General features: G+C 37.8%; 3 protein-coding genes across 4 annotated transcripts; 1 reads left to right on the top strand and 2 right to left on the bottom strand.

Annotated features, from left to right (window-relative positions):
- Nucleotides 1–942: 942 nt before the first annotated feature.
- LOC135619049 (monothiol glutaredoxin-S11-like) lies at nt 943–4,942 on the bottom strand. Its single transcript, XM_065120629.1, has 3 exons — nt 4,602–4,942; nt 3,104–3,178; nt 943–2,525 (listed from the first exon to the last, which is right to left on the bottom strand). Exons 1-3 carry the CDS (start codon nt 4,782–4,784, stop codon nt 1,275–1,277), a joined length of 1,509 nt encoding a protein of 502 aa, XP_064976701.1. The 5' UTR covers nt 4,785–4,942; the 3' UTR covers nt 943–1,274.
- A 423-nt stretch (nt 4,943–5,365) lies between these two features.
- Nucleotides 5,366–6,510, top strand: LOC103993270 (uncharacterized). Its single transcript, XM_009413269.3, has 2 exons — nt 5,366–5,686; nt 6,168–6,510. The coding sequence occupies exons 1-2, from the start codon at nt 5,422–5,424 to the stop codon at nt 6,392–6,394; spliced, it is 492 nt and encodes a 163-aa protein (XP_009411544.2). The 5' UTR covers nt 5,366–5,421; the 3' UTR covers nt 6,395–6,510.
- A 1,721-nt stretch (nt 6,511–8,231) lies between these two features.
- LOC135619047 (mediator of RNA polymerase II transcription subunit 16-like) lies at nt 8,232–25,248 on the bottom strand. Of its 2 annotated transcripts, none has more exons than XM_065120625.1 (16): nt 24,631–25,248; nt 24,303–24,371; nt 22,273–22,361; nt 19,359–19,471; nt 18,906–19,007; nt 17,726–17,822; nt 17,057–17,653; nt 16,067–16,688; nt 15,901–15,980; nt 15,708–15,790; nt 13,900–14,136; nt 12,578–12,755; nt 11,066–11,586; nt 9,657–9,833; nt 8,960–9,343; nt 8,232–8,564 (listed from the first exon to the last, which is right to left on the bottom strand). In XM_065120625.1, the coding sequence occupies exons 1-16, from the start codon at nt 24,957–24,959 to the stop codon at nt 8,424–8,426; spliced, it is 3,819 nt and encodes a 1,272-aa protein (XP_064976697.1). In that variant the 5' UTR covers nt 24,960–25,248; the 3' UTR covers nt 8,232–8,423. The 2 variants fall into 2 exon arrangements, with proteins under 2 accessions (XP_064976697.1, XP_064976698.1); XM_065120626.1 differs by having other exon boundaries at nt 17,726–17,816.
- Nucleotides 25,249–25,487: the final 239 nt, after the last annotated feature.

Genomic DNA, 25,487 nt, shown 5'->3' with positions numbered 1-25,487 from the left:
CCATAGCTCAAAAGATAGCGAGAAGGGCAAGGGAAGAAGAAGAAGAAGAAGATGAAGAAGAGTCGGAGGAGTGCGACCACAATGGAGTGGAAGAACACAGGTCACATTTGCATGGCTGCATATCTCGACTTTGTCGCGCAGGAGTGTTTACATGCAGTCATGAATGAATTGGTTTGCCTGCGCACATGAATGCCCTATACGTGTTAAGATTAATAGATTTCCCTGTCCCCGGACTTATGAAGTATCCAAGACCTCGTGATATTATTCATGTGGATATAATAATTGACTAAAAATTAAAAGTCCAAGGAGATGATAAAATACAGGAGCAAGCAATACAAAAGTGTTTGGATGAGAAGAATGATTCGTATGGTTTAACTCACTTGTTTGTTACACATGCATTTGTGCAGAAGAAGGTTGGCTAAAAAATGAATTACAATAACAAAATTCATGCAATAATTCCATTTTCAATTTTCACCTCCTTGTATGATCTAGACATTACCTGGAAAAACAAACCTTTTGGACGATAGTTCTTCATTACAAACATTTGTAGTTTGTCTACAACTAACATACTTGGGATACTTCTCATGAATTTTCCCAAAAAAATTACCAGTCTCCAAACCTACCTTTTCCAGAATCACCAAGGTCAAATATTTTAGACTATCTTCACAAAAATCAAACTCCTACTGAATAACTAAAATCTTGGTAATCCAATGCTAAATGTTGGACTTGTAGCCATGGTTAAGATTCAGAAGTGGAAATTAATCCAGCAAAATTTACTTTTATTCTTATGCTTTTCAGTTTCAAGCAGATTATGCAAAAGTAAACAAAGTTGGTTTCTTGACATCTGATGAACGAAGAAGCTAAAACAAGAAACTTTAAAAACATATCTGCTCTAAGCCATGTACTACAATTTTAATGCTCAAAGTTGGATTCACCCAGCCAGAAAAAAGCAGCATTATTGGTGTAACTTAGTAGGAGATATAGATTTCTAACAGAAAGTAACAATTTAGAACAGCAAACTGATAAAAAGGAAGTACCACTTTGAGGCTTCTACTGCTGCAAGGCAGATAGGGATCAAAAGGTCCATGGAGTAAATGTATAGACCTAAACCTTCACCAGGTGAGGTTATTTCCATGATTTGAACCCATATCAACCAATGTGCACCAAATCAGCCTCGGCATTGTCTCATGGCCTTCCCTCTGTTATAGAACAGCAAACTCTTAAACTAAATAGACAACAGTAGGACTACACTGGATATTTGATGTATATAACTTTTACTCAGAAAGTGTGGACTTCAGTTCCCCACTATTCTGCAGTTCCAGCACGATATCGCAACCCCCAATTAGCTCGCCTTTGTAGTAGAGCTGAGGATATGTTGGCCAGTTGGAATATGTCTTCAATCCTTGCCTTACTTCTTCATTAGACAGAATGTCAAAGGAACCAAAGTCGATACCTTCTTTCTTTAGAGCATCCACAACTTTAGAGCTGAAACCACAGCGAGGAGCATCTGGTGTACCCTTTATGAAGAGCATTACTGGTGATGAAGTGGTCAGATTTTTCAGACGGTCCTCGGGAGTAACTTCCGAAATAATACCTTTCTCAGCAAGGGTCATTTTCAGCTCCCCACTTTTATGCATCTCTAGTACAATATCAGATCCTCCAATAAGTTCACCTCCTATGTACAGTTGTGGATAGCTAGGAAAATTTGAGAAAATTTTAAGCCCCTGCCTAACTTCATCATCAGAAAGGATATCAAAGCTGTCAAAAGCTAGCTTCTCTTGCTGAAGAATTTCAATAACCTTGCGGCTGAAGCCACACTTGGGTTCATCAGGTTTACCCTTCATAAATACCATCACAGGGCTCGAATTTACGAGGACATGAAGACGAGAAGACAATGCAGCATCTAGTCCTGTGGAGTCGGAAAGCTCTTCGCTCATTTCTTGTACAGTAGCATCAGAAGATAGACTTTTTGTTGAGTCTACAACTTCAGTTTCTTTTGAAATGACAGGAACTCCATGTTCTCTGAATAAATCCTTTAACTCACCATCTTCATGCATTGCAACAGCAATGTCACAACCACCAACAAGTTCACCCTTGCAGAAAAGTTGAGGGAATGTTGGCCAATTAGAAAACTTCTTCATTCCCTCACGTACCTCGTCATCCATAAGTATATTAAAACTTCCAAATTCAACCCCCTCATCTTTCAAAATGTTAACAACTGTCCTGCTGAATCCACACTTTGGCTGTTCAGGATTGCCTTTCATAAACAAAAATACTGGATGAGAATTCACAAGCTGTTGCAGACGCATCCTCAGTGCATCACTGAGGTCAGAGCTTGGACTTTCATTGTGAGAAGAACCATTTTCTTCTGGAAGCTTTTTGATTGTTTCAGTAGGAGCATCAGCCATTTCAAGACTGGTGGCAGGTGAAGCAGATCCTGCAAAACTATCAGATACAACTTTTGCAACCTTATTAGCCAAACTGGATGGGTCTGCACCCTCAAGTGTATCGATAGTTCTACCATCCTGAAAAGGGAAGAAATAACTTTGATTACAAAGTGTCCTGGTCCATGTTATGCATCCAGGCTTAAGTTTAATGGCAACTCAAGTAATTTACAGAAAATTATCAACCAACCAATGTTTCTTTCCTCCTATAAATTTTGACTAATTATGTTGGCTAGAATGCAGTAAACTAACTGAGAAAGTTCCTTCTTTTATTTAGAACATGCACTTAGCCGACCCCAAATAGTTGGGATGCAACAGTTGTTGTATCTAGAAAATGCATTGGCAAACAGCTTGAAAGATTTTACAACCCAAAAGACACCAAGTTTTTTATCAATTATCAAAATCAGTAATTTAGTAAACCACTCTGTTGAAGAAGCATTTTCCTTGTTATTTCACCATTCATATGCAACTTTTCCAAGAACTACAGGCAAAATATTGTAGAAGTTTGTGGAGTAAAATATGACCAGCAAGGAAGCATCACATGTATTTCAAGTTAGAACATCCTTAATTTCTTAAAAGTCACGTTTTTTGGTTCATTCATGTACACACTGAACAACAAAAATAAAGCAATGTTACGAAACAGCCTGTGAAACACTAACCTTGCAGAAGACAAAATATGGCACCGCTGAGACTGCATAAGCCTCCGAAATTTCTGGCTGTTCTTCAGCTTCAACCTGATTAAAGATCACTGACTTGTATTTATCAAACTGACAACCCAAATTGAGGCATCGATTAAGATCTAGATTTCTACATCAACATAGACTGCAGAAATAACAAGGAGATCCTCAAAGAGAAGAATGACAATGAACTACATTCTTCTTATTCAGAATCACAAAAAATCTAATGGTTCTTCTTGATTAGGACAAATAGCATCCTATCTGTTATGCATGTTGTAGAAAAGTAATTTTCTTTCCTTGATAATTCACAGTCAAAATAGGGATAAGTAATGCTAGACACTGGTTAAATATGAAACAACAAGAAGAAAAATCAACTTTTTCACTTTCTATAATTAGGTAGTAGATATCTGGATGTTTCAACTGTCAGCATATACAATGCTAGGATGGATCATCTGGCTTGATTGTCAAAGCTAACATAGTGCCGACATGATCACTTCTGCCCTGCGGGTGCCTCGGCAATAAATCAACTTTTCAGTGAAAAAAGAGTTTCCGCTTAGAAAGCAATGCTATTGGCTTAGGCACAAAAGAATTCATTTTGTTTTGAATTCTAATATCCACTACTAATGTTTAATCAAAATAAAAATGCCTCAGTGACCTGGATCGGCCATATATATGGTGACTATTATAGGTGGCTGCACACCAGAAGAAGTGAAACAACTAGAGAAAATGGATACATATACTGAACTAGAGTGCCTTAAGGTATTCCAGATTAACAAGATTCCTAGGTGGTAGCACATAGGACAGATCCCACGAGAATATTGTCAGAAATGGCAATTGATAACATTACTTTGTAATCAAAATACTAAAATAACATGGAAGACTTTTTTTACAATGAACTATAAGAAATAAAAAAAAAAATCTCCTCAGGTGGTTCACTTTTTTCTTTTAGCAGTCTGGGAGAGTGTTCATCTGGTCTATCTAGCCAAAAGTATTTTCATCAGGTAGTATTATGGTAAAAGACATGCCATGTAACATGTACCTTTGCATATTTTCTGTTGTAAATTGTGAGACAAAATAAATAGCCACCTAAACATCTAGATTGGAAGGCTAATCGAATTACCATGTAAGTAGCAAACCTGCAGATCTTCTGAACTCTAAGTAGTTAAGTAACTCAGAAAGTTCGAGTAACCTACAGTAATCTAACAGGGAGTAAAACCAATTTCAACCCTAAGCAATGATTACGAAAAGCCGAGCTTCACATTACTACAAAGATGCCCTGTCGACGCCAAGAATTAAGTCTCCCTTCACACGAATTAGCCAACGGATCGCCACTCAGTGAACTACACATCACGGAACCTCAACAAAAGATTATTAGAACCCTAATAGGCCCTGCCCTTTCGACATCACCACGACAAAGAAGAACCTCGTAGCAAAAAGAACGAAAGACACAAACAAAAGAGAGGGTAGAGGAAGCAGGAACCCTGAAGAAGAGCGCGTGAGGGAAGTCTGCGGCGAGGTGGGCGAAGACTTGGTCCATCTGCTTGGAGGCGGCGCACCAGGCCGCCCAGAAGTGGACTATCACCGGCGCCTCACCCCGGAGCGCGTCGTCGAGATCCGCCTTCGATCCGATGTCCTTGACACCGCTCCCGCCGCCACTACCCATCTCTGTTTCGTCGCTCTCTCTTTGGTTCTTTTGCTGGGAATCGGGAAAGGGGATTGGAGAGAAGAGGAGGAGATAAAAGCGCGCTTTCTTCGAGGGTTGACGTCGAAATATTCCGAGAGAGAGAGAGAGAGAGAGAGAGAGAGAGAGAGAGAGGGGCTGACGCTGTTTTCAATGCTCGCTCTCCCGAAAAGTGTAGAAAAGCTCATCGATAGATCCGTTACAAAAACATAACGGAACGCGAAAAATCCGTTACAAGATACCGAACACTGCAACAACTCGAAATTACAGCAAAAAGAAATAAATATAAGCAACATAAATAATATAACTCAAAAACCTTAAATAACTAAATTAACTCAAAAATTTTAAATAAAAATAAATAAATAAATAACTAAATATTATTTAATAAACAAATATATATATAACTTCACCTAATTTAATAGTAATAAATATAAATCAATATATATATATATATCAAATAAATGTGTAACACTTTTAATTTCTTGAATTAACGATTGCTTATACGCACAATATTATTCTAAGAGGGTAGCATTATGCAGCCGCATAAAACTGCGACCCGCATGGATACGAAAGTGCGTGGAAACAGTCGCGATCGAGTCGAGCCCAGTGTCTGGAGAGGATGGCGGCGGCGGCGATCTCAGAATTGGATCCAAGTAAAGACGCGGCGGCGGCGGCGGTGGTGGAGGAGATCGTGAGATTGGAGAGGAAGATTTTCCCCAAGCACGAATCACTTGCCAAATCCTTCCACGATGAGTTGAGGAAGAAGAACAGCGGAGTCATGTACCTGAAGACCAACAAAGGAAAAGAAGGAGAAGAAGAGATCGTTGGGTATGTCATGTACTCCTGGATCTCCTCCCTGTGCGCTTCAATCACCAAACTTGCCGGTTAGTATCACTCCTACCCCCCAACTCGATGTCGTCTGGTGGAAAGCCTAGTGTTTGCTTCGATTTGTCTTCGCCAATTAGGGTTTTGATTCTCGGAAAGGATATGAAGGTCTGTTGATCCTGTCTTTCCTATTGAAAATATTGCCTTTTGATTCTTCGGCGACGATCTATTAAGTTTGCTTATCTGTTTCGGTCAGCTTGGCGATTTCTTCTTCCGCATCACAAGTTGTTGTTGTTGTTCAGAGAACCGTTTGCTTCTCTGGTTTTTCAGTGACTTGTTGTTGTTAGAGATCAAAATCACAAGCTGTTGTAAATGAGGAAAGATCCGAGCCTCTAGTGTTCTTCGTTCGCATTAGCTTGTGAATTGTGGGAATCGCATGAACTCATTGACTTGTTTGATGCCTTCTTTTCTCCCAGTAAATTGAATAAAATCGACAAAATCTTGTTCTTTTCCTTGCGTCAAGCAATGTTCTTATTGCAGTGAAGGAGAGTCACAGAAGGCAGGGTCATGGAGAAGCTTTACTGAAAGCAGCAATCCAAAGGTGTAGAACGAGAAAAATTCAGAGGATTTGCCTTCATGTCGATCCTACCAGAATTGCTGCTCTTTCCCTTTACAGAAAGCTTGGCTTTCAGATCGACGAATTGATTCGACATTACTATTCTCCAGGGAGAAATGCTTACAGAATGTATTTGGAGTTTGATGAATAGTTTTTGAGATACAGTTTGAGTCGGCTGTGATTGGGTTCTTTCTAGAAACTGTTGTTCCATTGGTCCAATACCTGATTTAGAGCAATTAATGAAGAACTTAGGATTTCTCTGGTTAATTCTAGTTACCATTGGTATTTCAGTCAATACACTTTAAAGAATTATATACATCATTATAATTATGAAATATGAAAGTGAAATATCCGTATCTATTTATTATAACGTTATTAATTTTACTAATAAAATATAAAAATAAAAAATAAAAAAATATTTAATTGATGATAACAGATGATGACGTAGTTGGGGGATACTAGTGGTTATTATGGATGAAGAGAGGCGACGAAAGATAAGAGTTGTTTTATAGCAATTGGTGGTCCTTTCTCAACAATTTGTATACGTAGATACAATTGTTGAGCAATGAAAGGACCATCGATGCTCGTTGACGTCGAGCAATAAAAGGACTGTTGATGCAAATGCTAAATGATCATTTCATCACTCACAACTACATGGACACCGATGCAAATGCAAAGCGACAAAAGGGTCACTCAGCATCTGTATTAGCGACCCTTTTAGCGTTCGGCAACTGCATTGACATTGACGCAATTATCGAGCAACATCGCTCTGCATCTACATCGATGTCAACATAATTATCAAGCGATCAAAATGTTAATGTCGAACGACGTTGCTTTATATATATATGGGATGCAGTTATCGAGCGATGTTGCTCTACGTCAACGCTGATACAAATGTCGATGCCAAGCGGTCCTTTCATCGCTCGGCAACTGCATCGTGTTGATGTAGTTGTCCGACAACGAAAGAGCCATTGATACATATGTCGACCGACCCTTTTGCCACTCCGCATCTGCGTACCCAAATGCAGAACAACTCTCATCTATCATCGTCATTTTTCTCATCCATAAAACCCGCCCCACAACCCCTAACGATGTCATCATCCATTATCACCAATTGAAATATAAAAATTATTTTTTTATCTTTTATTTTTATATTTTTAGTAAAAAGTTCTTATTGTCATGATTTTCATCTATGGAAATTTCAATCACGGGGCTGATTGTGAGGCTGTCACGGCATAGATGGTAAATTAAGAATCACTTAGAGGACATCAGTATTCATAGAAAACGGATAAAGAAAACAAATAACTATACAAGAAACTCAATATATATTATCTCTGCGAAACACAATGGACATTCGACCCCCTTTTTTTTTTATCGGATGGCGCTCCATATTTAGTTTTATTTGGGGTGCTTTTCTTCTATTTTCACAAAACATATCCAATCTTTTACTAAAATAATTTGAACATATATGCTATTCAAAAATATTAATAATTAATTATCATAGATTTCTCAAAAATAAAAAATAATAGTTCTTAAGATATGATTCTAAGATGATTAATCTTTTTGTTAATTACAATAATTAATTATCAAAATTATAGATTTCTTAAATAACATAATGATCAAATCGTTTAAAAGGATATTAAAACAAATATGCCATCCAATAAAAAAATCAATAGAAAAATTTTTTTCCGGTAAAATGCTCAAGCATAATCACAATTTCTTTAGAAGAAACAAGAAGACAATCAACTAAGCACAAATTCAACATCATATTAATTGACACCATGTGAAATAAGTGCAAGAAAAAGTTTCCCTAAAGATTAGTGGTCCGTATCATACATTCCATGTTGATGAGAAATGGAATCATGGAAAAATAACCAAATTGAGGTAGCATCGGCATAATATATGTACGTGACTTACTGGAGTGAACCACAAAACGTGGTACTTTCCATGATAAACAAATCTGATTTAGATCAGTCGGGTCAATGGCATGTCCAAACCTGTGATTCCATCATTGCCTTTCCGTGATACACAAATCTAATTTACACAGATATTTTCACCATCTATTGTGGGAATATGTTATGTAAGTTATAATCACATATGAGCTACACATATGTACAAAGTTTTACTGCATACGTAAAGCCAGAAAAAGAAGAAGCAAAAAGCAGGAACAGTTTCTGGGACTAAACGACTCGAACCCACGTACCACCACACATCGGACAGCCATGAGACCAGCGGCTGATCCACCATGCTTCACGTTCGTTAGAAGGATTAGGGTCACCAGGCTGTGCAAATGCACAAGTTTGTCGCAAACATCTTATGCACTGAAATAAAGATCTAAACCGTAAGACTTTAAACTTGAGTGCAAGAATGAAATACCCACAAAAAATAGTGACAACATCGACAAAAAATGAACTGATATATTGCACCAATTTATGCTTGCAATGTGACATGCAAAATGGAAAGATTGCAGAAGTCAAGAGTTCTGGAAAACAAGGGACCATAGGTGGATTTTGCTGCAGGATGATGGGTAAGCAACAAATTATGCAAAACTAAGATACCATAACTTATTCCAGTAATCAAAACTAATATTGACAATTTAAGCTGGTGGAGAAATAAAGTTAAAGCATGTCTAATAGTCACCCAATTGAGCATTAAGTATAAAATAGGCGAAGAAATCTAAAAGCAAAAGACATGGCGAGGTATCTGTAAAACAAACCTTGTACCATACTCCATCCAGACCGGTTTTCCATACAGCTGTGATAACATCCCTTCGAGATCCCATAATGCCAAGATAAGATCCTAGGCCCACAGAAGTTTTCAAGCCAAAAGCTGCATCCCTCTCGGAGAACCTGCGCTTCCTTGGCCAGAGGCCTTGGACTCCAGAAAGGTCATCCTGATCTTCTACTAATTTTGATATAGGGGAGCTTAAAGAGCCTCCTAGCTTAGACTTCATTTTGTTATCCAAAGGACGAAGATCTTCTGGATCTGACCAGGGACCACCGAACATATTTCGTCTATGCCAGTCCTCAGCTGGAGGGTGTAATTCTAACTCTCGGAGTAAAAGCCCAGCAGCATCAGCCCCTCTGGGACGAGGCATATTCTGCATGTTGAAATTGTATATACTTCAGTAGTCTTAAGAAAGCAGTTTAGTATAAAAACCATAAAATAAAAAAGTAACAGATATTATCAGAGAACTCTACAAATGAACAAGACAACTCTGGTATTTGCAGAAAATCATGACCTTAAATTAACAGAGAAAGAAATTAAGGGTTAACAGATATAGTACATTTGTATCACATATTACAACAAAAGTATGTGCTACCTACCACCAGTAAACAACAGAAACATAGATATGGACCTTTTTTTCTGATGCAACACTAAAATTGAACCTTGTACCCATATATATGACACACCTGCATGTGTGGGCCAAGTGATGCTTCCACAACTTCAGGTAGCACAGTGTAATTTCCATCAATGTAGTGTAGACGTATGATTATATTGTTGGCGCCAACCTGAGAGGCAGGCAATGGGTGCTGAAGACCAGCTGTTCTTCGACAGAGATCTACCAAAATCAGGAAGAGCACCTTTACCTGCAGGAAGGTACAACAATAAGAAAACACACATGGTGGACTTCTCTCTACATGAAGATATAACTGGAATAAAGTAAACATCTGATGAAGCATTGTTGTTTCATTGCACAGGAGCATGCCAATAACTTTCACGCAAGATACAGTTCCTTGTCAAGCAAGTCAGCACGACCCTACACTGGCCAAGATAATATAACATTTTGTCCCACCATACGAAGGCAATGTGATATGGTGCGTGTTGGTACTTACAGAATAATACTTTCTTCTTCATGCTGAGACATGGATTCTGGCAAAGCAATCCTTATGATTTATAAGAAAATAGCTCGAAAGTATCAATGATGATCCAAAAATGTTTTCTGACAGTATTAAATAATGAAAAGATAATTCATTCTATTTAAATCAACAACATAGGTGGTGCAGGATCCAAAAAAAGAGATAGAAATTGCTTAAGAAACTATATTCAGCCTAAACTAACAACGAGAACCTCGAAGATATGATATTGCTGGAATTCTACATACACAGTCATGGAAACAAAGAAATCCGCAATCATTATACAACTCAAACAAGATGGTCCAAGTTATACACTGACTAGTTCATTGGCTGAAGAAATTGTTGCAATTATTGCAGAGAAAAAGCATAAACTGAAGAAGCAAATCATTTTGGCAATGATGTTGATAGTTGCAATGTTTCTATCACATGGTTATATGGGCATCCATTGATACAAAAATTACCATTCTCTAGTTATACCAACAAGAGGACTGTGCATCAGCTATTACTTCAATATCTCGTTCCAAGTTTACAATGCACTCAATGTAATCCCTTTCTTTAGACTATACTCAGCCATATTACCAACCCATGTCTCAAAATGTGCATATTGCACATATCCCAATTCATGTTTTAAGTAAAAAATTATGGTTGGAAAATGAAGGTGGAATGGAAATCATCAGAGGACAGTTTATGTCTCAAACACTTGCTTCAACAGGGATTAAGTACAATTGCAGTTTAAGTAGCTGCTTCCTAGTTCTGCCCCATGTGGTGGGTGCATGGAGAAATTCAACAGGTCATTTTGATTCTTGCAACATGAGGGACAATTTAACTCCAGCAGCAACATGTTAACATTATTTAAATATAGTACTAGTAGCAAGCACATGTAGACATGTTATCAATCTAGATGGTAAATGATTCGAACTGTTTCAAAGACCCAACATGCAATATGTATACAAACTTATATGTACCTCCTCCGATGTATACCCTTGCCCTGCATTGCCAGAACCAAATCTTACAGACTTGCTGATGGGACCTTCTTCAAGCCCTTTTGCTCCAACAGTCAATTGTCCAGTCCTAACTGGCTGGCCTTCTTCTGTTTTTGCAACTCCTAGAGTTGGTCGGGAGACTGCACTGGTCTCCTCTACTTTTCCATTAGAAGCAGGTTGCACTTTCTGCAAGATAGAATCTGGATTCTTCTGAATGCTTCCAATAAAGCGTGGTGATTGTCTACGGCGGAATATTAGACAAAAAAGCAACAACTGACATAACTTGTGAAGAAAATGACAATCTCCAATAAGCCTCACAGCAGGTGTTCCAGGAAAAGTCCCTGTGTTGATGCTAATGGGCGTGAAGGAAGCTGGCCCACTAATTGGATTTTGTGAAGTTGAGGAACCTCCATCAGCATTATTACTAATTTTAGCAATGGCACCCTGAACCCATGCTTGCATTTGAGAATTTCCATTTGCACTAGAAACACCACTCTGGGAACCTAAAATACACATCAAAACAAGATGCAGAAGTTCTTTAACAAGAAGATAATATCTGTTTCTTGATATCTCATCAAAGACCAAAAAAACAAATGAACATATCTTCACACAATCTGCAAAAGCAACATATGGTTTATAAAGATATAAATACATCCATCAAAAGAATTGCTTTCCAACTAGCAGAATCCTGCAGAAACAGTGGAATTTTCCCCTCATGAATTGCAGCTAGATGCAAATAGTTATAAAACAAAATAAATGTAATTCACCATCCAGTAGAAGCCTCAGATCATCTAAAACAGTATTGTACATGTCCAAAGAAAAGAAAAAAATATCCTAGTTGCTCTAGACACTGACATATAGAAAGTTCATGGAAGTATTGCTGGCCATCCTAAAACACATGCTCTATTTATGGATAATGCAAGTGAAATAATCAACCATTGCATGCGTGATAATCACACATTATAAATAATGCCAACTAGATACAATAACCAAATCATGAAACTCGGTTATTCATATCACTGACTAAATTGATAATATGCACCATTTGCATCACCAGCAAGGTACATAACTCAACCTGTATGAAGTATGCCAGTGCTAGTGAAAACAGTCGCACACCAATATGTGTTGATTCAAAAGCTCAGCACAATGAGACATGTATCAGAGTAAGGAAATATCACTAGGGGGCCTCAATAGGACAAGGCAATCTCACCACAAAAGGAAATACCATTCACAACAAAATCAATTGCATTCGAAGAGCAACAATGTGCATCCATGCCCTTACAGGCAAGTTGACATCTGGATGTAATCAATTGCATTCCTGTTGTATTTGGACTTCAAATTTTCTGTTGCATTTGGACTTCAAATTTTCAACTTCATGGTTGAATTACTGCTAGATGCAAATGACTAAAAGGTCTGCAGCTAGTTTCATAACACTTCAATGTTTACTAATATCCTCCAGTAAATCAACTATATTAATAAATGTAGAATACCAACCCTGACTTGTAGATGGTGATACAGAACTGTGGGTAGGACTTGCCACCAGATTGCGTGCACTGCTTGCACCAGAAGATGCTCCAACAGCATGACTAGCCAAAGTACGGCAAAAACTAGCATAACGACGCAACCGGGTGATGAAATGGGAGGCTAGATCAAGGACGGCATCAACGTACGCCTGGAGAATATAATGGCATAAGAACAGCATGTGCAGAAATTTTAACAAGTCTTTTACATGTAAACACAAAAACAATGTAAATAAAATTAAGCATGACTAGTCTGAGTAATAAAATGATATTAATGGTTTTGGGACACACATTATGCATAGTCATTAACTGCACATTATAATTAGATAAAATAATTAAAAAAAGAGAAAGATGTTTTCACCACAACAGCAGAAAAATTCTCATTACAATAAATACTTCCTTGGCAAGTCTTACTCCAATATTGGATGTTTTTAACCTACTCATAAAATCTTAAAGTTAAAAAAGTGTCAGTTTATGTAAAATATACATTTGCCAGCATTTACAGAATCCCAACCTAGTCATGGTTATTGCTGCTGTGACTTAAATATTCTATTTAATGAGCATTTTGCAGTGAAGAGAACATCAAAATGTTGGTGGCAGATTGATTGTACCCTGAAGCAAGATTCGCAATACCACCTTCGTATGTGTTGTGTTTACTGGTTCGACAACCTACTGGTACATGGACCAGGGTAGACCGGACAGTACATCTGGTACAAGGCATGTACCATCTTGTACTGAGCAGTTTTCAGAATTTTTCCAAAACTTGGCATGTACTTGCATACTGACACTCCATGTCATCCTTAAATGTCAATATCCCTTATGTGCTCAGCCGCTATTACAAGTGCTACATCTATCTTTTAAGGTTTAGAGTAAACGAACAACTATAATCTGCACAATTATGAAACAATAAAAACTAACCTTACAACTCTGCATATGCATGCATAACATAATATCCTTTCAAGTAGGCCTCTAACTTGCATGAAAGAGGTTGGGCAAGTTGGACGAGAGAATAATATTTACAACAAATGGGACAAAGATCTTTACAGAGTAGATGCTGGGTTACAGAATGGGTGCTTGGCAAAAACGACCAAAAGAGTTGAAGTAAATTCTGTTGTTTATTGTTGAATCTAGGAAGAAAAAGATACCAGGCTAAATCACAAAATCACTGTTCACAAATAATCAGGACACTAAAACTTGTAATAGTAGTTTTCAATCGCATTTTTTTGGCAATGCCTAACTAGCAAAACCATAATCTTAATGAAAGCATACAGAGATAAAAAAAGACAACAGAAAAACCTGTATGCATGGAACCAAAGCTTGCTCAACAACCATTTTGTCAGCATCAATGCCAGATAACGTCTCACTGGAAGCTTGCCAAGGCTCAGCTAACAAAGTCGCAGGATTTATAAGGGCAGATTCTATTCCCTTACCCAACATGTCCAATAACAATCTTGCTTGCATGTCCAAAACAAGTGCTCTAACATCTTGAGCATTTGTACCTTCCAAAAGCCGACATTTTATCCTATCAAGATTCTGTAAAGAAAAGAGATGGCATATTAGGTCTTGGATTGGAATATCAAAGAACATTTCACATCTTGAAATAATAAAAATGAGCCTACAAAGAAATTAAACCATTAAGAAGAAGACAGTTGATAGCATGATTGACGTACACAACGACAACTAAACTATAATTTAGGGTTGCCTTGGTTTTAGAGTTTATAGGTTCTTTCTTTATCCTTGAAATATCTCAGAATGGTAATCCACAGGCCTTACAACAAAAACTTTAAACAAAATTAACAAGTAGATTTGTTAGGTCCTCCCACATACCAGAAGACCTGCTTCTAGGAATGATGCTATCCCTTGTATGGACATACATATTACATAGGCTGTATAGTTACTAAAAGAGAAAGAAGTGGCAAAGACTAAATTTTAACTGTTTCCAAATCAAGCACACACAAAAATATGAACATTTACAAAGAAAAAAGTGTATCAGATATATGATATACGACTCCTGAAATAGATGACAAATAGGCATTTCAGCTACTCTAATGGCTTTAATATCTAAGTAGAATGTGTTAAAAGAGAGAAAGTTCAAAACAGGTAGGCAAGGAGACTATTGCATGGATCCAGGCAAGAGAGATGATAACACCTACGAAGTGTTTGTACAATTAAGAGAAAATTGGAGATACTATAACATATAAGAGAAATAATTATAATAACATATGTATGATTATTACTTTAATAATGTAATCATGAAAAATTTTAAAGATGACACTCATAAGAAGCCCAAAATAAAAATAAAATTAATACTAAAAATATACGGCCTTGTGTATGAGGCTTGGACCCTTCCTATGAGGGTGTTTTGGTGCCACGCGTGAGATAGCTTCTTTGTGATCAGGATTTAAGTCACAGAATAGTATCTTTGCTTGCAAGAGTAATATTGAATACATTGATTCTCACCAGACCACCTTGCTTAAAGATATGAGACTGAGCCATCATTAAAAGTTTGTCATGGTTGACATTTATATTATCAAATTCTAAGTCCTAGTGTTTCATAAATCAATTCTCTCAAAAGCAAAAGAAATATCACATGAATATGGATATGATGCTATTCATACTGGCAGAATGGAAGTCCATGTAACAATTGGATCTAGATGAGAACAACAAACCAAATACTAGGTTTCAAGGCAATGCTATGAAAAAACCAGGACGAGCATAGCTGTTAAACATCATAATCGAAAGAGAAACAGTGTCCAAGGTAGGAGATGATGACTGCAGTGAGTGAGAGGTAAATTCAGGAGCAAGTAAAGGGGAGAGGAAAAAGATGATGATATTGCTGGATACAAAACTTGGTGGAAGCTAAAATTCTTTTGGTTTACTTAGTTTAATTTGGATTAAGTCAAGACCTCTAAAGATCCAACTGGCTCAGCCTGGCATTAAATTGTTTGAAGGGTTTTATACATCTACAGATTTGCACACAACCTATAATAAGTATCCCCACAGCAAGAGAAAATAATTTGAGAACAAGATATTAACTAATCATATCACCTGTAGAATGTCATTAGAAAGTAAAATCTAATTATGGCAAAGAAAGTCATACATACAGGACCATGTTGTTGCCTGTGTTGAGTAGATGGAAGAGAATGGAAGTCCGCATCCAAGACAGCAATCACACTATTAAGCGATGCTAAAATGTGGAAGATACATCATAGGGCTGTTACTGAAGATTAATCACTAAAAAAATTGTGAACATTTATTGCATTATTACACTACATAGAGGAAATAGAACCTTCTTACCAATACCGTCCTCAGCAGCACTTTGTGTACAGCCAACGGCATCCCACCAATCAACTCCGACCATAAGGCTCCACCAAAACCTGCAAACGATAAAGTTACAAATAAAACAAAAAAATATAAACCAAAGAACAACTAAGAGAAAGAGGAAAGAAACTGCATTGTTTACCTGTCAGCAATAGCTCGTTCCCAAATAGCTGAGTTGACTTTTGATTGTGAGTTAGGAATAGCAGGGGGAAGAACACGAATTATTTTCAGTATCGTCCGGCCCTTGAATGAGTCATGCCAAACAGAGGCTAAGCAGCAACTCGTAGATGAGAAGGCAGGGGCAGCAATGGTTGAACCAACATTTATATGAAAACTACTAACAGGATTGAAGTTTGCACCAGAAAAGACGTGCACTCCTCCCCTAAGAAAGGCAACAGAAACTTCGCCACCATGAGCAGAATACACTATTCGAGCTAGCTGCCTAACATCATTTGGCAAATCATAGGGATCAAAACTGAGTCGGTTTGTCCTCTCAACACTACAGTCTGATGAGTTAAGTTCATCAGATATCACCGGCTTGGATAAATAAGCTTGAGGATTTCTAAAATCATCTGTTGGTGCAATGCTTTTATTAACTTTAGTTAACCACACTGTCTGCACAGGAGGTTGCCCGCCAAAACTGGAAGCAGGGTTTCCAAATATTGGATGAAGTACAACAGGCTGAAGCGAAGATTCCCAACACTGAACCCTCCATCCTGTAATTGAAGGCCCTTCATCCGGATCATAAGGAGACATGTACTGCCCTACAATGAAATCATTTATTGAACGGACAGAAAATGTAGACAAATTAATAAGAGACAAGGATGTTTAGAGTCTTTAGACTACAAAATTGCCCACTTAAACCACACGAACAGAAAAAGAATACAAAGATCCAAGAAAAACCAAATTCTCTCTTAAAGCAGACAATCAAATCAGAATGAGATAACATACCTTGGTCATTGTTATCATGCACACAGATGAGCATGACTTGTAGTCATTGTTGGTTCACAGTGGAATCATAGTCATTTATTGCAAAAACTTTTTTGTGATATATTACATTAAAAGATTTCGATCATTCTATGGAACCATCTTTTGTTTCTGCATTTAACTATAATGAGTAATAGGGGATTACCTTCAACAATGACGACAGTAATGACAGATCCTCCCCGGGTGGGATCAAAAGCAACTGCAGTAACTCCAGAACCCCACGTTGTAGTTGCGGCAGACTGAGCAGCAGCCTCAGGACTCACATAAGCAGAAAAGTTTGAAACAGGTGAACAGTGAAATGATGCAACGTCATTGATCTCATGCTCTGTCAGCTTTCTTCCTTGCTTTTCTTCAGAAATGAAGTGTTCCTGCAAACTAAATAAGTATGCAGCAAAAGGTGCAAACCCTGCCCAAGAAGGAGGGTTTAGAGATGGCGGAATAGCACACCCCACGGTAATCTTTGTCGTTGCTTGAAAACCATTTCCAGGGCCCGGCATAACCTCCCAAACAACAACCGTAGATGGATTTACAAGTGGGACACCAGCCACATGCATAATTCCAGAATCTGTGATAATAACATCAGCAGCCATTATACCACTAGGTCCAGCTCCTAGCAGCCCCTTACTTGTTTGAAACCATCTTGGTGCTGCATCATTTTGTGCAGGAGGCCACTGCCCCCAGTGAAGTTCAACAGATCCAGACGAAAAAACTGAGCAAACACAGAGAAAAGGTGGCCACCTCACTGCAATAAAGAGAGCATGTAAGATGGACTCCCAAAATTTTTTTTAAAAAAAATCATGCTTATAATTGTAACCTGAAGTTTGAGATTGCTGCAAAAGGAACTTTTCCTCGAAGGTCGTCTTCGTGCTAGCCAAGGTACTTGAGTTTGAAGGAATTGATCCATACTGAAACTAAGAAGCATCACTTAGACAAACTAAGCAGATAAATCAGTTTTCAGAAATTATTTACAATGGGATTCATTTAACTAATCACACAAAATAAAAAGAAAATTTAATCCAGAAAAAAAAATCCTTAATGTTGTCATCATATCTCCTAAATGTAAAATGCAGGTATAGCTAATGCAAAAAATCTCAACAGCAAAGAATCAGGATGCATCATAAACCATATATCCAATATCAAAATTGAAAACAATGGTAAGAGTATGAATTCATGTAACTATAGCACCAAAACGTTTATTATTGCAAGATGCTATCCTATTGTTATGTTCAATCAGAACAAGAAAAAAAGATCAAGAAGATCAATAAGTCATGTCTACTTGAAATGGTACATGCACTGATGCACATGTCATGCAGCCAGCATGTGCCATGACATGATATGTCTGGTCATTATGATATTATTAACACAATAATATTCAACTTATTGTGTTCTGAACATGTAGGCAAATCAAATTTGTCAAGAGAAGGCTTATATATCATCCTATTCTATGTCAAACTGATCTATCTCAATAACCATACGGGTTATGCAGGTGGTTTCAACAACAAAAAAGATGGATCAAGTTTCAACAAAAAAAAAAAAAAATGATATCCCAACTATTTGCTTGCTTGTTTCATTCTTCCCAAAGGAACCAGGAACTGCAAGGAATGACCTATCATAAATTCTTCTTAGATCTTTCTCCGAGATGCTTCTAAGCTGGGGAATTATGTAAGATGTCTATCTTCTGCTGACACTGTCATATGGATCTTGAGAAGGGAAATTATATATGAAGAACAAAAATGGTTGACAGGATGCAATAGAAATGGCCCACTTTTTCCAAGAATTTCCAGAAAAGCATGTACCACTTAAAAGCCTAGAGATACAGATTAAATGTTCCCAGGAAAATATTTGCTATGATCATTGACCCACAAGAAACTATAACAAAGATGACAAATTGTGATCCATATTGCAAGATCATAGCAGCTAATCACATCAATGGAAAATGAACCAGGGTCACAATTAAAATTCATAACAGCCAGAGGAGAACATTTGAGACGCACCGAATTCATGCCCGACAACCATTTGGTTACAACAGCAAGATCTTGTCTCCACTCATATTCACAATTCCAACAACTGGCATCTCGTACAAGATTGGCAGGGCCCTATATCAAGTGTAGAAAGAACTTTATGTAAAGGAACATTAATAAAAGAAAATAAAAGTTCAGCAACAAAAAACCGAGAAGCCTAAGGTAATAAATGAATAATACACCAAGGACCAAGACCTTCATTCCCAAATTTCTTCTTACAATAATAAAAAGTATGTAAGATTTCTGCAGATACAGCAAAATCTGATTTCATTTGTTGCAATATAGACGATTTCTATTGAACACATTGAATTAATTATAAAAGGAATATAGCAGAAACTGGATGTCTTTGTGAAATGACTCTTTGATTCTATATTCAATAAGTAATCAAAGATATAGCACAATATTACTGCTGGTCTAGATCCTCACATGAGAAGGCTGAGTCCAAATTGTTATCCTCCCATGAAAATTTGCCACCAGTAAAGCACGAGGACAGGACCTAGGAGACCATTCAATAAACTGAATCGTATCGCGTGGAGAATCTGTCGGCAGGCAATATAACTATTATGATTAAATGCCAAAATAGAGAAATTATCTATTCAATCAAATAATTTGATATTTAGTTGTAACAGAGCCCAAACATTATAGTGTCATTTTAGCTTCCAATATGCAATTTCAATAAAATTGATGCCCAAGGAAGCAAATAAAACATAACCCATAACTTCTATATACATCTGAATAAATCTAGAAAACAATCAAAAAGGAAAAGATATAAACATATGCAGCTGCATCAAAGCAAGAAGCCTTGTGTTCCAACGGGTCACACAAACAACTTTAATCACAAAGGTTCTATGGGAACTTTAATCAACTACCCTTTAAACACAAACAATGGGTCACACCAATGATCAATCACTAGCATTGTCTAGATCAACCAGTTTTGCATTAATAAAGAAAATCAACATGATGCAGGACCAGAGAGAGACCCCATTTTACAAAATTTTTGCATTATCATAAAAGTGAGAGAAAAGAGCTTCCGAATAAGACAAAATAGTATAACAATCACGAGGGAAGAGTAATGACCAATAAAATTTCAATACGTGCAGACATACATTTAAGTTTCTCAATATCCATCAATTAAAAGGATCGACATCAGTACTTGTAACGACTGATACAATAGATAATGAAGCATAATTTCTTCATTTGCAGTTTATTTTAGATATTTTCTCTATTTGGTGTAAAGGCATAAAGGTCTTGGCTTGTTAAGGTTAGTTCCATCTTGTGGCACCCACATGAAAGTCAGCATCCTTGAAAACTGAAGTTATCAAGGTTTGATTATCACCTCACGTGTAGTACAAGTCTGTATCAGCATATCATCCACATGGCAATGAGCCTCACTCATTTTAAGTCAAGCATTCCAGAAGCATAAACCATATACATATGCTTTCATTTTCTCCACGAACTTCCAAATATATCCATTCCTTTGCTTACAAATACTTTTTGTCTAGGTACAAATTCTATTAATATGCCAAGACCAGATTCTCATTATGCAGATCCTATGAAATTTCTAGAGTTATTTTTTCAAATTCTACACTACCGAAATTTTGTGGGGCTTGTGTGCACCATTGTAAGGCTTAATCTTAGACTCCCACATTGGAAGCGGGACGTGTTTGAGTTAGCGTGAAAGGATAAATGGGTCTACTACCATCAACCAAGGCTTAAAACAATTTGTGTACGTTGTTCAAACTCATCAAATTCATAAGTCAATAATCTCATCGTGTTGGGTCACACAAATGTGTTAGATTAGACATAGTCTTAAGCAAGGTTCGCCGTACCGTACCGTACCGGCGTTTCGACTCGTGCTTGGTACGGTACGGTACGGGTGTACCGACCGGTACACCGAGGTGTACCGAGCACTGTAGCACTACTACAGTGCGCTACAGTGTTACTGTAGCACTGCTACAGTGCAGACCGGTACAGGGCGGTCCGCGTACCGACAACTTGTCGGACCGGTACGTACCGCCCGTACCGGGCGGTACGGCTCGGTACGGCAAACCCTGGTCTTAAGTATGATGAGGGGCTTAGGTAGGAAAAGACTATCTACAGATGGAACTAGAGACAGAACTGCATGGGAACACCACCGATCTAGGTTGCATGTACACCACACTAGGGTTTTTTTACGAGGATGTCAACCCTTGAGTGAGTGAGAACATGACACCCCAGTTTAATCCCAAATTTGATCTAGAAGAAGATTTCAGTTGGATTATAGGGCTAAATGGAACAAATATACTAACTTGGACCTCAGCATCTTGTGTCAGTGGTTCAAAGTCATCAAACTCATCAAGCAATGGGTTAGGAATCCCATCAAGCAAGATCAGGACAATGATATGTAAAAGTCCCTCTTTTGTCCCATGACAATAATGGAGCAAAGGAAGGCAAAACCTCAAACAAGGCCCTACAAGTGGTTGAGTTACTCTGAAATTGATCTTCTATTTGAAATTACTCTGAAAGACATGTTTCATTCTTCATTATGTCTAAATGCGATAACATGTGATTTCCTAGCATTGTTTGATCTTTTCTTAGATCCTCCAAAAGGTACTTTTTTAGGGATTTATTTCAATCTCTGATTGTAGGTGCAATAGCCTGCTTGTCCTACTGAAGAAATGAAAGCATAAGAACTATCAACCAACCAAATTTTCTCAAGATTATAGAATGGTGAAAAAAGAAAAGAAACACGGAGACAGTTTATCAGTATGCTTTCCAACCAAACGCCAACCATCTTAGCACCTTGAATTCCCTGGACAGTTGGTCGGTATGTTGACAAAAAAGGAAAGATACAATTACATTTGAAATTTAACCAGAAAGTATTCTTTTAAGAGGAAAAGGAGGATGGACAACTGAATTCAAATTTTCAAAAAGAATGGGAAGAAATAAGAAACAAGCTCTTTAAAAGTTCTTATAAATTGTTACATATAAATCTTCACTATTTAATTGTAATTTCTAAAATATATGTATCTAAAAAGCTAGTACATCCTTTAGAATGCCTTCAGGATAACGAAAGAAGCAAGCAATATGTTTAAGGACTCGAGTTCAACTTAAACATGATTAACAAATGTGAATAGATACCATAAATCTAAAAGGATACATATTTCATCGGGCTAGATAGAATTCATATAAAGCAGACTAAATCACAAGGCCAGACAAGCAAGCCTTTCCATAAGTTAAAACAAAAGTGAAGCTAAAAGTTTGAAAAGAATGGTAATAAGATTGATCCTTCCATGTCATTGTTTTGAACCATGATTAAACATTACCGACACTTAAACTACTGAGTGCTAGCATCATTTACCTGCTTTGACATTAAAAACAGCACATTCTGTTGGTCGCTCAGGGTTGATTATGTGTATTGGAATCCAAAATGGAGGATTTGTATTAGAACTGAAAATGACAGAATAGATGGTAAGCTGATGTAAAATAACTCGAAATGTCAAAGTATATCTCTAGGTTAAATACTAAACAGTACAAATTGTGTTAAGAAACAGGTTAATGTCTATATGTATATAATTTGACAAATTAAAACTAATCATCTGAATATAAATCAAGGTAATTTAAAGAAGCAAAACAATATAAATCACTGAAGGTTTAGCCAGGACACATCCAAACCTAGGTATCAGAAAGGCTCAAAAACAATTTGGTTCACCTTAACGCCACTTGAGACAACTTATGTAGGCTTCCAGCATTTTTTTTATGATGTTTGACATCAACATAGAACCAGACCACACACGACGCTGTACAAGGACTCAAACTCAAGATAAGCCACAAAGATCTAAAGGAGTTCAGCCTAAGGTGGCTAGCTAAGACATCATCATGGCAGGCTACTTCAGAGAAGGACATAGGCCCTTTCATGGGGTAGACAATTTACAGCTTGGCTGGATACTTTGGTGGATCCAAGAGCCTCATCTGCAGCCAATGTCGTATTTTAAAGAAGTCCTACTTGGAGTCCTAAAGATGGGCCAAAGTTTGCTAAAGATTTGAGCTAAACTCTTTAGTTGAAATAACTCTCACGTCAAAGCTTCTGCAAAATTCCAGCATCTTACTAACTTAGAAACAAGTCCAATCTAGACTGGAGAACAACCCCCCTACATAAAAAACAAAAAAGACCTTAAGAAAGATGAAGGTCAAAACCGAATATGATAACAATGCCCAAAAGACTCCTCCGACAAATGCATGGGCTATCCAACCCTTATATGACCACGAATAGGAGGCAGACAGCCTTGTTGGGATTTACAAACCATCCTTCAGGTGTTTGCATAGCCCAAGGATGCTCACTTGAGGTTTGGCTAAGGCAAAAAAGGAGACCGGAAGCAACTATTCCAAGGGTATCTAGGCCTTTTGCTATGCTAAGTATAAAAAAAAATGCATCTTAGGCTACTATGCCATGCCATAAGACTTGCTATTTTCATTATAGCATTAAAAAATTTAATTACCCTCTCTCTCTCTCTCCTCTATCTTTGGGGCACTTCTCTCAAAGAAGACAAACTCCCAATGAGGAGCCTTACTGAAGTTAGATTGTTCTCCCCTTCTAATTCACATAGGAACAGTATATGAGCTTGGAAATCAGAGAGTAAGCTGCCCAAATCAATCCTCTTATTATCTTTGATAAAAATTGGAGTCAGGGCCTGCTGTCTGCAGCTTTGTGTCACTGGTACAAGGCCAACAAGGGATGGTCCAGCCATTGCTATTAGCAGCCAGCCTAACCAAATATTGTAGTCAGATAAACAGCTCCTATTGGTGTCAAAAGGTCCTTGTCTAGGCCCCATCCAACTCTAAGCAAAGTTTTGCACATGCATAGAAGTGTATGACAGGAACAAATGTCAAATTCATCATACTACAGACAAACATTGTGATGTTAGATGAAATTCACGGGACAACATAAATTTCAACTAACTGCAAAATGTCTGAGAAAATACAGGGACAAATAAAACAATAAACCTGCCTATGCAGTCCATAGTCCCAAGTATGCTACAGAGTAATAAGACAAACAAATTCTGTTGCGAACAATATCAAAGATTGTAGATAGAAACTGGACAATAAATAATCAACTATTAATTGGTAAACTATAAACCAATTGATTGGAATTTCTAAGGGAGAAGTGACACACAAGGAAACAACCTTTTAGTCACTGATAACTAAAATTTCCAATTCTCGTATATCCTAGACAACAAATTTTAGATGATTACTTGATTCTGGATTCTGTCATGTTAGGCCATTCAGAAGGGAAACAGTCGATTCAAAGTAGTTCTGCATAACGCAATAAATTTAAAAATATAATTGTTAACAGAAAAAGGAAGATATTTGCTTCCATTGGGAAAGAACGACCTTGGTATTCTAGCGCATGTCTCGGATGCACAAGCAATAGCATTCAGCTTCCCGCACCAGGCAACTGCGCTGCCAACAAAACCAAAGTAAAGATTAGAGCTTCAGGCGTGCAGCAACACTTGCATGTTTAAATCCCAACAAAACTGACAAAAGAAATATATATCTACATATACACACTTATGTCAACATATTTATATATGTAGAAACTTCCACCGTAAACCCCCCAAGAACACAGTTCTTCTTGACAAAAAAAGCTTCCAAGCACTTCACACGAATCTTGTATCTCCCAGATTAAGAACATATAGAAAGTTTTTAAGGGGTAAGGAACCTGAAGTTGCGGCAGAGCTCCGGAACGCTCATCTTATGCCGAAGGCTGGACGGAGGCTGCTTAAGACGAATCCGGAACACAGTCGCAGGCGCCGGCGGTGGCGCGTCTCCGCCGTCCATCGCGTGATCTCCTTCGTTGGCCTTCTTCTCTACTCCGCCTTCCACCTCGACATCCATATCGCCCTCCGAAACCCTACCCTCTCTGGCGCCTCCGACGCCAGCGCCGGCGCCATCCTTTGCCTCCGCCGCGGGCTGATCCGTCTCCCCTGGGGGTTCTCTGGGGATCGAAGGAGGAGGCGTAGGGGAAGGGGTTGGTACGGAGGTAGTCATAAGGGGATCACTTTGGTCATTTATTACAACGGATTGGTGAGAGAGAGAGAGAGAGGAGTGGAGGAAGTGGAGAAAGTCTTTGGGCGTGAGGGAGACAGGAATCACCGAGGTGGAGGGCGGCGGTGCCTCGAGCTTTAGAAATTGTGTGGTTAGGGTTTGGAGATTGGAGGCATTGGGAGTGCTTCTGGTGGACAAAAGAACAAAACAAAATCGAGGAGGGGGAAGAAATGCTGCCTTTTGACTTCGAGAGATGATGACTGAAGTGGCACGAACTTGTTCTTTCTCTATTAATGTATTCCTTTCTTTTCTCTTCTCTTATTATAAGTGGAGGCTCCGTCGTTCTTTCTAGAAAATAATTAGTTTTCTCACTTCGAATCGGATGCGGCCGATTTTTCGGAAAAAGTCTCCCTCTTTTCTTTTTTTCTTTTTAAGATGGTATCATCCACTATTTCTTTTTTTTTCAGATAGAACTAATTTAAATATATATATATAATTTTAAATAATTATATATATATATATATATATATA

This window comes from Musa acuminata, chromosome BXJ2-8 (genome assembly GCF_036884655.1).
Source record: "Musa acuminata AAA Group cultivar baxijiao chromosome BXJ2-8, Cavendish_Baxijiao_AAA, whole genome shotgun sequence".
Classification (NCBI taxonomy): Eukaryota; Viridiplantae; Streptophyta; class Magnoliopsida; order Zingiberales; family Musaceae; genus Musa; species Musa acuminata.
This window is presented reverse-complemented; position numbering and strand designations above follow the sequence as displayed.

Coding starts and splice junctions, on each gene's coding strand:
- LOC135619047 (XM_065120625.1), bottom strand. CDS start 24,959: ATGACTACCTCCGTACCAACCCCTTCCCCTACGCCTCCTCCTTCGATC. Junction 17,823..18,905: donor GGTTGTCGGGCATGAATTCG/GTGCGTCTCAAA, acceptor GATGCTTCTTAG/TTTCAGTATGGATCAATTCC. Junction 17,654..17,725: donor GCAGCAATCTCAAACTTCAG/GTTACAATTATA, acceptor TCTTTATTGCAG/TGAGGTGGCCACCTTTTCTC.
- LOC103993270 (XM_009413269.3), top strand. CDS start 5,422: ATGGCGGCGGCGGCGATCTCAGAATTGGATCCAAGTAAAGACGCGGCG. Junction 5,687..6,167: donor TTCAATCACCAAACTTGCCG/GTTAGTATCACT, acceptor TTCTTATTGCAG/TGAAGGAGAGTCACAGAAGG.
- LOC135619049 (XM_065120629.1), bottom strand. CDS start 4,784: ATGGGTAGTGGCGGCGGGAGCGGTGTCAAGGACATCGGATCGAAGGCG. Junction 3,179..4,601: donor CTCACGCGCTCTTCTTCAGG/GTTCCTGCTTCC, acceptor ATCTTTAATCAG/GTTGAAGCTGAAGAACAGCC. Junction 2,526..3,103: donor CATATTTTGTCTTCTGCAAG/GTTAGTGTTTCA, acceptor TTCCCTTTTCAG/GATGGTAGAACTATCGATAC.